Source organism: Cladophialophora bantiana (genome assembly GCF_000835475.1).
Source record: "Cladophialophora bantiana CBS 173.52 unplaced genomic scaffold supercont1.19, whole genome shotgun sequence".
Taxonomy (NCBI): Eukaryota; Fungi; Ascomycota; class Eurotiomycetes; order Chaetothyriales; family Herpotrichiellaceae; genus Cladophialophora; species Cladophialophora bantiana.
Window position 1 is genome coordinate 371,794 of NW_015971593.1, and position 14,925 is coordinate 386,718.

Here is a 14,925-nt window from a genome sequence, read left to right on the forward strand (position 1 = left end):
CTCCTTCTCCTTCTCCTTCTCCTTCTCCTTCTCCTTCTCCTTCTCCTTCTCCTTCTCCTTCTCCTTCTCCTTCTCCTTCTCCTTCTCCTTCTCCTCCTGCTCCATCTCTCATGTACCATCGGTTTACAGAACACAACAGATCAGAATAGAACAAAACCGAGGTCGAGAACGTCCCACCAAACAAGGGCGAGGCCTCCTTCCTCCCTTTCATTCCGTACCCCCTTTTCGGCTTTTGGCCCTAAAATTCAAAGTCTGAAAACTATAGTCAAAGGTAGAGGGAGTCAAGCCCAAGACTCAAGGATAGATGGTGCACCCCTATGAAGAGCTTAACCTTCCTTATCCGAGTGAGATGGATGCGCATGGGCAAATCAACTATATATATTCACATAGCCAGCCTCGCTAGGTGGGTAGACTACATTAAGAAGTCATTCATTGATCTCAGATGTCTCACACAGAGAGAGAGAGCAGGAATCGTCGTCAAGACCGCGCTCGAACCGGGAGTGGGCTATCTCTAGAAGAACGCGAGTCACGTCGAGGCTGAGAAGTTCGACGACAGGCACGCGAGGAATTCGTTCTGTGTGGTAAAGAGCGGAGGACGTTGAAGTGCTCGCTCAGTCGAAGCCTTCACCTCCTCCGGCGGTTCGGCTGGCTTAGAGGAAGGATGCCCATGGCCGTAGAGAACGAGGGGGAGGCCCAGTGGACAGAGACCATCCTTCCAACCACGAGCCATCTGGACCAGGGCTGACAAGTGCCTAGGTTTTGGGCGCTTATTTCCTTTCCTGCTTGCGACAGAGCCGCTGAGGGGCGTGTTGCTGGCCGGAAATGGCTGGGTGGAGAGTGGAGACGTGAACCAGAGGATTAGGCGGACTTTGGGAGAGATGGTCCAGGAAGGATGGAGGCGGTACGGAGTATATTAACATGGGTTCAATAAATTGGAGCTTCTGATTCGGACTGTGCATATAAGAGGCCTTCTTCGACGATCTTCTTCATCGGAGCAATAGGAGGAGGAAGCAATTCCGACAGAATACGACAAGGGCTGCCGTAGGGAAGACGGTGACGAAGGCAGCAGGTCCAGAAGACCAGGTGCGCTTCTTCTGTTCTTCGTCGTCGCCTTCACGGTCTGGTGGAGAGAGGAGTTGGGTTAGATTTCTTCGAAGCGCCGTAGACCAGGAGATCGTCATCCCTGGGCGTGCCAACGTGAATATTGATTAACCCGTCGTTGCACTGGTTGTCCTGCAAGCATATGCATGGCCCTTCACATATCCAAGCTTCAAGGTCCAGAGTATCCAAAGAGTGAGAGAACCGCCCCAAACGCTGCGACGACCATGGCCGCCATCCTCACGTCCCCCGCCTCCGCTCTTTTCACACTCTCCAGGACTCGCTCCGGAACAAGCATGCGCATCAACCCAAGCGTGACACCTCCCCAGCCCGCCAAGGTGACTAGAACAGGCCAGGAGCGACACCACACGTTGTGATTTTGGGCAATGGCGAGGCCGGAGACGAAGATCACAGAGCCGTTCAGGAAGATGGTCGGCGCGGAGCTTGTGGCCCAGATATGCGCGTTGAACGACTCCGTTAGCGAGATTGTGACAAGCGCGGGGCCGATGAGGCGCGCGAGTCGATGAGATTTGGTAGTCATGGCAAACGAAGCAATGGTTGGCTGTCTGCGAGAGATTGGGTCCGACTGTCTACAGAGTAGTTGATGGACTGGAGATTGCAAAATGTTCTCTCCGCTATAGACAGCCGAGCCTAAGCGCAGCAACTGTCAGCATAGCATTTCTTTGGAATTGGGCATGTCGTTAGATCAACGTTCTGATGCTCTGACACGCCGAGAACTCTGCTCGGCTGATGCATTAGTGCAGACGATTACTAATGTCGGTCTCGGAGATGTTTTAAGAGCTTGAGGCTTTACTTGTCGTTGAAATCAGCCAGGGCAGTGGGCCTGGGAGTTAGACGATCTCAAAGTGATTTGCATGTGTTAAGAGGTTGTCTAGCACATGGCGGCAACAACACGACCCGCCACCTTGTCTCCATCCTGTGAGACTGAGCAGCAACTCAAATGGCAGAACGAGTTGCGGCGCATCCTGGATCCTTGCTTGAGGCTGACGGGAACGTTGCAGTGAACCAACGACAGACTTTGTCAATGGTACCGATAAAGAATAGTGATCCTAGAAACCGCCATTTTCAAGCACTTTTGTTAGTCATTGTGCAGTAGCAGTCTAGCAGAGGACTCAGAAAGAAGGCGTAATGATGGTGGGCATTGGAGCGCTATTTGGCCGCGTGGAGGAACTGTGAGGCTCGAGGAAGGAGGTTGGAAACAAGGCTGATAGTGGTTGCGTGGAGGAGAGGGACGCGGCCTTCCAATCTAAGTAATAACCTCTCACAGCTCGGCGGGAGGATAAGCAAAGACTGCCATTGATCCACCGGGGGGGTAAGCGCAGTCGAGGGGACTGAGCAGTCGGTGCAGTCAACTGCGGCGGGCAGGGCGGCCGCATGCAGCAATGTCAACCTCAATCCTTAGTAATAGGAGGCACTGGAACAGGAAACGATAAACGCCTAACGCCGCGACTGGGACGAGCAAGACGAGACGAGCGAGAGCAAATGGGATGGAGGGATAGGAGGGGGCGTTCGGCTCCTCGGTTTCCATCTTGATACTTGAGGACAACGAGGGGAAGAAGAACCAATCGGCCGCAATGAATCCATGACATCACCGTAGCCAGGTGGGGGAATAGAGAGAAATTGAAAGAAGGGGATGAGGTATAGAGGGGGACAAGCGACGGCATTTGGGCGAAAGACCGGTTCGAGACGCGCTTGCTGGTTGATGCATAGGCACGTTCAACATCTCCCCCATTTGTACCGCGTACGTATATAAACCCACAGACCTGCCAGCCTTGTCCATATCCCTCATCGACCAATCCGCCCAACCCTCCGGTCCAATCCATCCCACACAACTCCCTTCAACCCGCTCATCTCGATATGGCTCCCGAACTTCCAACGCGCAAGCTTGGCAAGAACGGCCCGGAGGTGACGGCCCTCGGTTTTGGCCTCATGGGCCTCTCAGCCTACTACGGCAAACCGAAGCCCGATGAAGAACGCTATGCCATGCTCGACCACGTCTACGAGGCCGGCGAGCGCTTCTGGGACTCGGCTGACATTTATGCCGACAACGAAGACTTGCTGGGTCGCTGGTTCAAACGAAATCCGGGCAAGAGGGAGAACATCTTTCTTGCCACAAAGTTTGGCAATTTCGTCGATCCCAACACGGGTGCTCGCCAGGTCAGAAACGAGCCAGACTATATCAGAGCAGCGTGCGAGAAGTCTTTGAAACGATTGGGTATTGATCAGATCGATCTGTACTATTGCCACAGAGTGCAAGCCAACCAACCCATTGAGATCACCGTCAAAGTCATGAAAGAGCTGCAAGATGCCGGCAAGGTCAAGTACCTGGGTCTGAGTGAGTGCAGCGCCGACACTCTCAGGAGAGCTTGCAAGGTAAACATGTCCGCCTCGCCCCTTCGACTGCTCGCTAACTCGTGAACCCAGGTGGTGCATATTGACGCTGTTCAGCTGGAATACAGCCCGTTCTCCATGGACATTGAGAGTCCTCAAATCGGTCTCCTCAAGGCTTGCCGTGAACTTGGAGTTGCGGTCGTGGCATACTCGCCGCTTGGTCGAGGTTTCCTGACCGGAGGCATCAAAAGCCGGGCCGACTTTGAAGAAGGCGATTTCCGCAGCTTTGCACCTCGATTCAGCGAGGAGAACTTCCCCAAGAATCTCAAGCTGGTGGAGGATATCAAGGCCATTGCTGACGAGAAGAGCTGCACTCCGGGTCAACTTGTCCTTGCATTCTTGATGGCTCAGGGAGACGACATAATCCCGATTCCTGGAACCACAAGAGTCAAGAACTTTGACGAGAACATGGGTGCATTGAACATCAAAATCACACCACAGGATAACGAGAAGATCCGGAAGGTCATTGATGCGGCTGAGGTACACGGTGCTCGGTATCCCGAGGCTTTCTCCAAGGCTCTATTTGTTGACACCGTGCCGCTGAGAGAGTAATCTGTAAGGGCTTTTTCCAAAAAGGGATGAGCGAGAAGAGAGACGATTTCTCATTCACTACCAAAGCGGAGGAGAGACTTGTCGACATACCCTGTTCCGTGTAGCCATAAAATTACATTTCGTAAAATCGCGCCGTTGAAACCATTCACAACACCATCGCCCCTCAATTGCTGAAACGCCGGACGAGATGTGTGTCCGGCGATCTGCATTCAATCCTCAATCTGCCTCATCTTGGGAACCTGCCATCTCCTCCGTGGTCCAAGGTCCTGTAGGCTGAACTGTGGTTTTCTCGGCTGATTTCGGAGAAAGAGGTGGTAATTGGCCTTGACTCGACTCATGGCCCGCCGTGTTTGAATCTTTTGGTGGTCGAGGAGGATGCTGCTGTATGCGAAGCTGAAGCGGGGAGCGCGAGGCGCGGGCATGGTGAATGTGAGAGGGAGTCTGGGTATTGAGGTTTTGCTTGATTTCACAGCTTTATGTAGTGAGCAAGCGCATGTATGTCGTGCCGCTAGCGGCAATGTGAATGAGATTAAGGACTGCTTCTGTTTGAGGGAGCGAGTGGTTGGGATGGGAGCCTCTAGTGCCTGCTGTACACAGCGCACCGAGTACACAAGGCTGGCATTGGAAATATGAGCGGAAGTTAGTCTCGCCGCACCTTCCTTGCCAAGCGCTCCTCTCTACTCGTACATTGAAGTTGACACCATTCTCGAGGGGCTCGCTCTTTAGATTCCACATCGTCCTTGTCCCCCAGACCATATCTTGTACTCGATCCGGTAAAAACTCTGTAAGAATTGGCCATCATGGACCCCTTCTCCGGCGAAGGCGGTATGCACATCATCCTAGCCTCGCATCCTGAAACTCACCTACTGACCAGAGTTCAGAACTCCTCAATATATCCACCGCATTCTACACTCACGCCTACCGCACCGTTCTCGCATTTGACACCTCTTCCCTCTCGTCAGAAAACAAGACCACAGCACAGATTCTCAAATACCGCGCACAAATAGCGGTCGGCGATGCTTCCTCCGTTATTTCCTCCCTCAAACAATCGCAAGACGCCGCCTCTCGCTCAATAGTTGCTTTGGCACAACAAGCGGCCGCCAACCACTCCGCAGCACTCGAAACTGCATTGGCTCTGGCTGAATCGGATGGCGAAGATGCCGTCGTACAAATATGTTGCGGTACTGTCCTCGCGGCGGCAGGCGAATATGTGAAAGCCGTCGACCTCTTGTCCAAACACCAAGGCTCCCTGGAAGCCGTGGCAATACTTGTCCAGATCCACCTAATGCAAAACCGCACAGATTTGGCGATCAAGGAAGTCGCCGCTGCGAAACGCTGGGCTCAAGATTCGTTACTCATCAACCTAGCCGAAGCTTGGACAAATCTAAGAGAAGGCGGCCAGGAGAAATACCAATCTGCTTATTACGTCTACGAAGAACTTGCATCCACGCCAGGGAATACCAGTCCTACGGCATTGGTGGGCCAGGCTGTTTCCGAGATACATTTGGGGAGATTGGAAGAGGCCGAGGCGGCATTGCAGCAAGCTGTGGGAATGGCAAATTCAGATGTACAAGCCATTGCCAATAGCGTTGTGTTGGCGAGCATTGTCGGGAAGAAGAGTGATGATGTCCAAGCCCTACTCCAGCAGCTACGGGAGAGAGATGCAGAACATACGCTATTGAGGGATTTGGAAGAAAAGAGCCAGCTCTTCGATAATGCTGCGGCGAAGTACAGTGCGAAAGTTGCAGCATGAGAAGTGTCGCCGACGCTGTTTGATATTACGAGAAGGTGCAGTCCTCGGCAGGACAGAGAAGTAAATGACCAAAAGATCCATCCTCCAACTTTTCATGAAAGATATGACATATGCAAGGCGCACAAAGGGACAGGAAGTCGCGGGAAGGCGCTCTTATAGACAGAACAGCGCAAAAATTACACGCGTCTTGCACTATTACTCTGGCCCTTCTGGAGCATACATGGTAGGGTATGTAGGAGTAGAAACAGTCTTCCTTTCCTCACCCTCGAAAGATGGCGGGATTCGGGAGTGATCGGTTATTGGGGCTCGAATCAAAGGTCATTCACTCAGTGGCGCCTTGGATTGTGTGTTTTTCCGCCTCATATTACGTTCCAGATGACCCAGTGCGAGTTTCCTTTTGGACGACGGGATTGGAAGTGGAGAGCATGGCATGCGTTACCACCCCACTGCATCATCCATATCGTACACCATCGACTACATCCCTCGAATGGACAGACGGATACAAGACTTTTCCTTCTCCTGATTATCTTTGAGGCCCAGTTTCGTTTCACCTTCAGGTCTTCTTCTGCACTGGGTCAAATGGGCAATCTAGGGCTTCTCAACCCTTAAACGGCTCAGTACACGACACGAGGCAGGTGCAGTGAGTGGTCCTGTTGCAGGTAATGACGCCATTGATCTGTTGAACCCCGTTGATGGCGACTTGTCCGGATGCAGTGGGAACGATGGTAGAGATCAAGGCTCTCTCCCCTTGATTCTCGCTGTATCCGCCAAATTAGGATAGGCCTCGGCAAACAAGGGTCCCAAACTCCAGTTTTCAAGGCGCCGAATATGGCTCTCAAAGACTGGATTGATAACCGGCTCTTCTTTCTCCGAGGTGCTCAGTAGACAATCCACCGGATCGTACGGCCAGTTGACACTGAGACCCGAAGTATATGGAAAGAACCAGTTGTCGAAAGGATAATCTTGCGGGTTTGCCACGACCTTATCTCGCATCCGCGGCCAGAGGATATGGTCCATCCACGCTGGATGAGGGTGGAAAACTTGCGCCGGGGTAGGCCGGGACCACTCGGGTAGCCGCTCGTAGTTCTCCTTGGTCGGGTGGATTTGCCAGCGCATATGGGTGAACATGACGTACAATGTCGCCACTTGTTCAGGCAGTTCGGAGATGTTGGGGAATTTCGAGATGATGTCCGTCATAAGCTGGGATAAATCGTCGAGCGAGCGGCGGGGCCTGCTGGGATTCAGGAGAGAGGAAACAGAAGGGTAGGATGGTGTGGTGGGAAGAGCGTTGGCGGCCCCCACCGGTTCACCCTGACGAGATTGTAAGAATTTGAGGAGTAAACTGTCAAGAGGGCATGTGGGCGGACTATTTTTGGGAAGGACACTCCAGGATACTGTAGGAAGTTGTAGTTGGTCGGGCAGAGTTGAAGGAAGGGCTGGGTAGGCGGAGCCCAGGCTGTCAGGCGAGGTCTGCTGCTGCATCTGCGGCTGTTGAGGTCGCAGTCGAGGTTGAGGGCCTGCATTGCCTGTTCGCTGTCCCAAAAGATCGAGCAGGAAACCAAAATTGACACGCTCCCCGCCGTCATTCAACTCGAGACTCCGTTGGAGGTTGTCTCGCTGGTTGTTCAGAGCATCTCTGGACGCAGGTAAATGCCTGTGCTCCTCGGCCCCTTCTGCTCCAAACGGGGAGGGATGCGTTGAGGCTTCTAACTGGGCTTGTGAGATATTGGGAGAGACGGAGAAGCTTGCACTCCCATTTCGCTGGCTGTTGAAGGAGGTTGGATCCGCTTGGGCGCCGTTGTTTGGCGGGAAGACAGGTCTAGGATGGGGATTCGCTTGGCTTAGTCCGGCGTGGACATTGTGCTGCGCGGCGGTTGCGAGATCTAACAGGCACAACAGTTAAGATGGAACAGCCGGAATTGTTCAAGAGAGTGAAGAGCAATACCGGTCAAACCCTGCGCTCCTACTATGGGTTGAATGATGGACATGACCGAGGCGAGCCTCCTCCGAATCTCCTCATTCTCGGCCTGGATGGCATCTTTCTGTCTGATGACGGCTTCAAGCTCTTGATACGGTTGGTGGGATGTCAGCTCCTGTATCCTGCGCTCCAGATTCTCAATCGTCTGCTTTGTGCGCTCTCGAATGGCACGTTGGGCTTCCCGGTCGTTGGCACGCTTTTTGGCAAGCTGCTCTGGGGTGAGGGTGTCGACACTGCGTGAGCCAGGCGTGGCATTTTTGCGTTTTCGGCCATCCTGCCATAGAGAAGAGGGAGAGAGGTTGTAGTCGGCCTGTGCGGATGCGGAGGCATGAGAGGCAGGAGAAGCTGGATCTCGCTGCATGTTGAGCGACCTTGCTTATCAAGGGAAAGCTGTGCCTGCAACGCTTGAGTCAGTGATCAGGGCAAAATGTGAAGGACCTTACTCGGGAAAAGCCCGTTTTTGTTCTGGTTCGATGCGCTGATACGTCGAGGACGTGGAGAATAAATCACGGTCTGACAAAAGGGTGACTTCGAATACGGCGTGTGGCTTGTCGATCCGGGGAGCCGGCTCGCCGGATATAGGGCAAGTTAGGGCTGGTTGGGCTGGACAAGGCTAGGTACCGAGTATCGCGCACGAAGTAATAGAAAGTCAAGGGGTTGGTATTCTTCGGTTCAGGTGGGGAATCGGGTCGAAGAACAGTCAGTGAAAGAAGAAGCATTTTGTTAAAGACATTTTTTTCATCACTTCTTTGAATTTTTTTTTTTTTTTCCTCCTGTCTTTCAGCTATCTACCTCATTGCTCCGTCTGTGATCGGGGATTTCTGAAACTTTCACCTTTTGCTCTCTCCACTTCCGTCAAAGAACATGCCCCTAGATCCCAGTAGATATGAAAATATGGCAGAGGATCAGCACCTTCACAGGCTCGAATGTCCAGCCTAGTTCAAACTTCAGTTCTGTACGTTACAGTGGTTCCAAAACTTGAATTCCGTTTCGACCTCATAGACGGCTGGATAGCTGTAGAGAGCACCTTTAGCCACCGGGTCCTCCTCGAAGAGCGCTTCCGCGACATGTTCCATCCCAAAGTACTCGTTGTCATCCAAGCCACAACTGACAAGCTCTTTGCTATGCTTGGCAACTTTCGCCTTCGAGGTTGCCTTAGCCGCCTCTGAGTGTTGTTGGACGCCGCTCTGCTTGAACGGTATATGTTTTCCTTTCAGGGGAGCCAAGTGTCGGTTTCGTTCCTTGTCCAGCATTCTGCCATTAAGCTTCAGAAACTTGAACATATCTTTGGTTTGCTTTGCTGCACTCCGACCTAGAAGGAGATCGTACTCGTAGCCTACGAAGGCCAGCTGATTGTCGCTGAATTGAATGAAGTCCTCTCTCTGGAGATCCTCTCCAATCGCGTAGGCTTTGTCGGTTTCAACTGAATCCTGCAAAGGTATCTTTGTTTTTTCACCAATGAAGGCCGAGAGATCAGCCACATCTCTCGAGATGAAGAGATCAGTGAGGAAGAGTCGAGTGACAGATCGAGGCACTGCTATAATGAATTCTCGAGCAAACCAGGGCGACTGAGAATAGAGATGAAGTTTAATAACTTGAAGAGATTCCATTCGTGAGACGCAATTATTTAACGCCCCCATAATAAAGTTTGCATAGTGATGGCTTTCCTCAGACAGGGCACCATGAACGCAAATTTTGAGTTTGCGCAATCGTTTGGCGATATGTAGTCTATGCAGAAGGAAAGTAGCCTCCTGATAGAAATTAATTTTGTTCGTATGCACTTGGAATTCCATGTCTGGAATCACCAGTTCTAGGCTTTCCAGAGTAGTAGCCGTTTTTACAGTGATCCGACTTGTGGAGAAGATGAAATTCGAATCGACACGTAGTTCTCTCACCAGAGGGGCATGCTCGTGCACCGGGAATATGAGATTGCCAACTGCCTGGCATATGTTGATGTACCCGCCATGTAGGACAGTCCCGGGATCTGCTGCAATGTACAACTTTTCCAACGGTGGTTTGTTCCTGAGGATATGTGCTTGAAGTAGAGGAAGGTTGAGGTTGTCCAAAACTAGGACCCTCAGCTTCGCTAGCCAGGGAATGCTGTTGACCAGAGCCAGGCGACGTTGGTGCTGCTGTCCATCAATGGATAGCCGGCGGACCCATGGTACAATCGAAATATCATGTTTACCACAAGGGTGAGTAGTGGAACTCGTCTTGACCGCATAACCATCTACTCCTACGCCGAATAGGTGGAGCTCTTCAAGCCGAGTTGAACGTCTCAAAACTTCGGCCATCTGGAGGAAGACATTACTATGGCTGTTGTGCGGAATTCCAAGGAAGAGAGTTTTGACACGCTAGTAAACATTGCTCTTGATCGTGTTTATATTCAACGTCGTCATGAGGAACTCTTTCGCTCGACTGGCTGGCACTAATACAGTGGATTGGAAATTTCGGCATCTGCATGATTCGTGGTATGTCTGTCGACAGATAAAATGAAATATCTCGCATCCGGTCGAAGGTCGAGCCCCAATGACCTGCTGGGAAGGGATAAGAAGTGCCACAACGGCGTCTCGAAGTTCTTGGGGAATACCTAGGAGGTGGTTCTTCGGGTATTCGATGGTGGAAGGTTGAACAGTTGCAATTTGAGACTGAAATATACCCGCCAATTGAGGAGCCCTTGGTCGGATATTTGCGCAATGGAAATGGGTCGATATCCGCTGGAAATGTCCTACCAAAGGATGAGTGAGGTCTAGACATGAAAAGTCCGTGCCTTGCTACCGTTGTTGACTCCATTCATCTGCACAGCAGTAATGGGTACCATTTTGACTGGACGAATGAAGGTTGTCTGCCTTCTATGACAGAGAAAGCAAATCGGAAAGTGATATAAGTCCGCACCTTCAACTTTGAGGCTCAGGAATGACGGAAAATCCGAGTTCGTCTTGGAATGAACGCTGCCTCGGTCACTGATACAACGAAACAATGGTTGCTTGGTCGCAAACTTAGGCAAACAGTTCTTGAATGTGTGATATCACCGGTGAACCTCCAGATCGAGACACGTTGAGACGATGGGAGAAAGAACGAGCCAGCTCGTGAGCTTTTTAAGGAGTGATTCAAGCTGTGAATGAGCCAATCAGGCAATGGGTGAAGATCATGAAGGTTTATATACCGTATAGGTGAGCACGTGCTGCCGCGTTTTCTCGGCGCCTGTGGCTGGTACCGGCGTTATACAGCATGCGATCTGGAGAAGGAGTATGTGATCTGAACCAGGAATAGCTTTCAGAACTCTTTCACTTGCAGACGCAAATTGTACTGCTGGTGTGAGGTATATATGAAGCAGCACGTGATCCGAATCAGGAACTGCTTTCAGAATTCCTTCACTTGCAGATGCAAGTTGTACCGCTAGTGTGAGGTATCTTGGAAGACGGAGATTTGGCTGGAGAGAGAATACACTTGCAACCTATAAAAAGCTTACCGGTGGCCAGCAGACAAGCAAGTGTGAGACATGGATTGCTCAACTTATCAAGAGCGATAGCACCGAATCGTCAAAATACATGGCAACCCTTAGGAACACAAGTGATTCTCATCCACGGCCATGGAGTCCTTGACTCAAAGTGCTCATAGTGAATGAACGGGCTTGTGGAAACACCCCGACCGTTAAGTCCTGAGAGAGCAAGCGGAGAAGGACCACATTTTGTTTCTGAGACTGCTGTTTCCTTGTTCTATCCGCTTCCTGGTCAAAGTTGGGAGAGAGGGTTTCATATCCATGTCTAAGTCAGTTGACAAGATGCAGGAGCTTTTGATACAGTTCGTTGAATGTTGATTCTGATGGTTTGGCGAGAACAGTCGTCCCTACCTTGCCAGAGACGTGACTGGAACTTCTACGTCTTGGACAGAGGAGTTGATCATGTATTCGCGACGGGTGTGAGGTCTGTGATATGGATCGCTCCAGGAGGATAGATCTAAAGATAGCTGATTTGACTGTCTGGACACTAGACAGTAGGAAGATGGTTGCTTGTCAGTCAGAGAAGAAGAAGAATCTGAAATTGAGCGTCGTCGAGATTTCTATCGTTTCACGTAGTCACGGGACTCGGTCAACCTTCCTTCCAGCAATCTGTTGCATGTCACCGCAGCCGCATCTGTTTTCCTACCAAAATCCATCGAGCTTCACATTCTCTTGTTGTTCCTAACTCCTAGACGGCGGTGGAGGGGTTGGAGGTTATGCAGGGGAGGCTCTATGCTCGCCAGTCGGTGAGGCTGCGCTTTGTCCGGACCCTGCAGACAACCACCATTCGAGCTACCTCCCAAGTTCCTCGCCTGGACTTTCGTGCCATCGATGTTAAGTGGCAGCAGAGATGGGCAAGCCAGCCGAAAGTTGTAGGACAGTCGAGTCCTCCGCGCAAATCCTACGTCCTACCCATGTTCGCCTATCCGTCCGGATCTCTTCACATGGGGCATCTTCGTGTCTACACCATCTCGGACGTTATTGCCCGTTATCGACGAATGCAAGGTTTCGATGTGCTTCATCCGACCGGCTGGGATGCTTTTGGACTCCCGGCAGAGAATGCCGCAATCGAGCGCGGCATTGATCCGGCTGTTTGGACGGAAGATAATATCGCAAAGATGAAACGGCAGCTCAAGAGCATGAATACAAGTTTCAACTGGGATGCTGTAGGTCAGAGGCATAGAATACATGTACATAGTGCTGATCAACTGTTCGTAGGAAATATCAACATGTTCGCCGTCGTTCTACAAGCACACCCAAGACATTTTCCTAAGGTTGTATCACCGTGGATTGGCATATCAAGCGGAAGCGCTGGTCAATTATGATCCCGTCGATAAAACAGTCCTCGCCAATGAACAGGTTGACCACAATGGACGCTCCTGGAGGTCCGGAGCCCCTGTGCAGCAGATCAAACTACGCCAGTGGTTCTTCAAAATCACAGAGTTCAAGGAGGACTTGCTACGAGACCTGCATTATCTGTCGGACGGAGGAAAGTGGCCTGAAAGAGTTGTAACCCAGCAGCGGAATTGGATCGGCCGCTCGACAGGCGCACGTATTCAGTTTGGCTTAAAGGATAACGCCGGAAACTCTTCTCACGTCCATGTCTTCACTACCCGGCCTGATACGCTGTTTGGGGTAAAATATGTTGCGTTGTCAATGACACACCCTCTGGTGGTCCAGGCTGCCGCAAAGTCGCCTGAACTACAACTGTTTCTTGACAAGCGAGCTTCCTTCCCCCCCGACTCCAAGGAAGGCTTCGAACTGCCACTTGAAGCCTTCAACCCCCTTTCTCAGGTGGGAGACTCGAATACTGAGCCATTACCAGTATTTGCCGCTCCCTATGTGTTGGAGGACTACGGAGAAGGCGCAGTGATGGGAGTCCCAGCCCACGACTCTCGCGATCTGAGCTTCTGGAAAATTCACAGGCCCTCAGATCCTGTCCACATTGCGATATCGCCAGAACCTGTGGGTAATAGCGCTGGGCACATGTACCTGGCTGAGGTGTCGGAGGCATACACTGACGATGGCTGGCTGACTTCTTTATGTGGCCCTTATGCGGGTCTTTCAAGCAGTGAGGCCAGAACAAAGATTATCTCTGACCTCAAGAAACACTGTCTCGCAGAAGCTGTCGAGTCCTGGAGGCTGCGTGACTGGCTGGTAAGCCGGCAAAGATATTGGGGTACACCAATTCCTATCATACATTGCTCAACCTGCGGACCAGTCCCTGTACCCAGAGAGGATCTTCCCGTGGTATTACCTCGACTCGACTCATCTGTCAAGGGACAAACCGGTAATCCACTAGACAAGATTGAGGAATGGGTCAATTGCAAATGTCCAGCCTGTAAAGGCCCGGCCAAGCGAGAAACGGATACGATGGATACATTCGTCGACTCTTCTTGGTATTTCATGCGTTTCGCAGACTCAATGAACGAGGCGGAGCCCTTCTCACGACGATCCGCAGCCGATACGCTCCCCGTGGATACGTATGTCGGTGGTGTCGAACATGCCATTCTGCATTTACTTTACGCACGTTTCATCTACAAATTTCTGTGCAAGGAATGTCTTATTTCCGACGGCAATGGCCATGCTGAGCCCTTCCAACAACTTATAGCACAAGGGATGGTTCATGGGAAAACGTTCTCAGATCCTGACAGCGGCCGGTTCTTGCTGCCTGGTGAGCTCGATTTTGATGGTGAAGTTGCCAGTATCAAGGCAACCGGCAAGGCCCCAAATGTCACTTGGGAAAAGATGTCTAAGAGCAAGCATAATGGCGTCGACCCGTCCGTCGCGATCGAAAAGTTTGGAGCGGATGCTCTACGGGCCCACATCCTTTTCGCCGCCCCAGTCAGCGAAGTTCTACAATGGGACGAGGAAAAGATTGTTGGGATACAGAGATGGTTTGGTCGGGTCAATCGTATCATCTCTGAGGTGGAGGTGCAGGAGCGGACAGGTCGACATGATGTCTCACAGACCCGCATTCCTGACTTGAACACCCTGAACACGAATGACGCCGACGCCCTACTTTTGACGCAAAGCACCAGCAAAAGCATCTCGCAGACATTCTCCAGAGACATTTATAGCTTGAACACGGCAGTCTCTGACCTCATCAAGCTGACAAACGGCTTAGAAGCGATTGGAATCAACAATCTGACACCTTCGATTGCACACGTTACCGTCACCGCGCTTCTGAAGATGATGGCGCCGATCACACCAGCTTTCGCAGAGGAATGCTGGGAAAGAGTGGTGCCTGACTCGGAACGGAGTATCTTCGACGTACCGTGGACAGGCGATGTCATGACCTCTGAACAGGAGGTTGCATTGCGAAGCCGCAAAACGAGCATCACTTGCGCAGTGCAGATAAATGGAAAACTACGGTTCACAGCCCAAGTCCCCTCTCCTCCACCGGAAGGCAAGGCTGGATACGACTCAGCAGCACGAGAGGCGGAGATCATCCGTGCTGTCCTTGAAACGGAAGAAGGGCGGGTATGGTTGACGGAGAAGAACAGTTGGGAGAAAAGGAAAAGAGTAATTATTGTTGGCGGAGGGAAAGTGTTGAACGTTGTGTTCTGAGGCAGAACAGTACCGTCCTGAGACGATCCCGTCATGCCGTCTTCAACATTGTGTACGATA

The 14,925-nt window shown here is 51.6% G+C and overlaps 7 protein-coding genes across 7 annotated transcripts; 3 read left to right on the forward strand and 4 right to left on the reverse strand.

Annotated features, from left to right (window-relative positions):
* Window positions 1-1,270: 1,270 nt before the first annotated feature.
* Z519_10701 (uncharacterized protein) lies at window positions 1,271-1,639 on the reverse strand (the record flags this gene model as incomplete). Its single annotated transcript, XM_016768417.1, has 1 exon — window positions 1,271-1,639. One exon carries the CDS (start codon window positions 1,637-1,639, stop codon window positions 1,271-1,273), a length of 369 nt encoding a protein of 122 aa, XP_016615324.1.
* Window positions 1,640-2,976: 1,337 nt separating this feature from the next.
* Z519_10702 (uncharacterized protein) lies at window positions 2,977-4,062 on the forward strand (the record flags this gene model as incomplete). The annotated part of the gene is made up of 2 exons (XM_016768418.1): window positions 2,977-3,492; window positions 3,544-4,062. 2 exons carry the CDS (start codon window positions 2,977-2,979, stop codon window positions 4,060-4,062), a joined length of 1,035 nt encoding a protein of 344 aa, XP_016615325.1.
* A 209-nt stretch (window positions 4,063-4,271) lies between these two features.
* Window positions 4,272-4,484, reverse strand: Z519_10703 (uncharacterized protein; the record flags this gene model as incomplete). Its single annotated transcript, XM_016768419.1, has 1 exon — window positions 4,272-4,484. One exon carries the CDS (start codon window positions 4,482-4,484, stop codon window positions 4,272-4,274), a length of 213 nt encoding a protein of 70 aa, XP_016615326.1.
* A 378-nt stretch (window positions 4,485-4,862) lies between these two features.
* Window positions 4,863-5,815, forward strand: Z519_10704 (uncharacterized protein; the record flags this gene model as incomplete). The annotated part of the gene is made up of 2 exons (XM_016768420.1): window positions 4,863-4,887; window positions 4,944-5,815. The coding sequence occupies 2 exons, from the start codon at window positions 4,863-4,865 to the stop codon at window positions 5,813-5,815; spliced, it is 897 nt and encodes a 298-aa protein (XP_016615327.1).
* Window positions 5,816-6,547: 732 nt separating this feature from the next.
* On the reverse strand, window positions 6,548-8,154 carry Z519_10705 (uncharacterized protein; the record flags this gene model as incomplete). Its single annotated transcript, XM_016768421.1, has 2 exons — window positions 6,548-7,698; window positions 7,761-8,154. 2 exons carry the CDS (start codon window positions 8,152-8,154, stop codon window positions 6,548-6,550), a joined length of 1,545 nt encoding a protein of 514 aa, XP_016615328.1.
* Window positions 8,155-8,740: 586 nt separating this feature from the next.
* Window positions 8,741-10,087, reverse strand: Z519_10706 (uncharacterized protein; the record flags this gene model as incomplete). The annotated part of the gene is made up of 1 exon (XM_016768422.1): window positions 8,741-10,087. The coding sequence occupies one exon, from the start codon at window positions 10,085-10,087 to the stop codon at window positions 8,741-8,743; it is 1,347 nt and encodes a 448-aa protein (XP_016615329.1).
* A 1,924-nt stretch (window positions 10,088-12,011) lies between these two features.
* On the forward strand, window positions 12,012-14,865 carry Z519_10707 (leucine-tRNA ligase; the record flags this gene model as incomplete). Its single annotated transcript, XM_016768423.1, has 2 exons — window positions 12,012-12,461; window positions 12,514-14,865. 2 exons carry the CDS (start codon window positions 12,012-12,014, stop codon window positions 14,863-14,865), a joined length of 2,802 nt encoding a protein of 933 aa, XP_016615330.1.
* Between the last annotated feature and the right edge of the window lie 60 nt (window positions 14,866-14,925).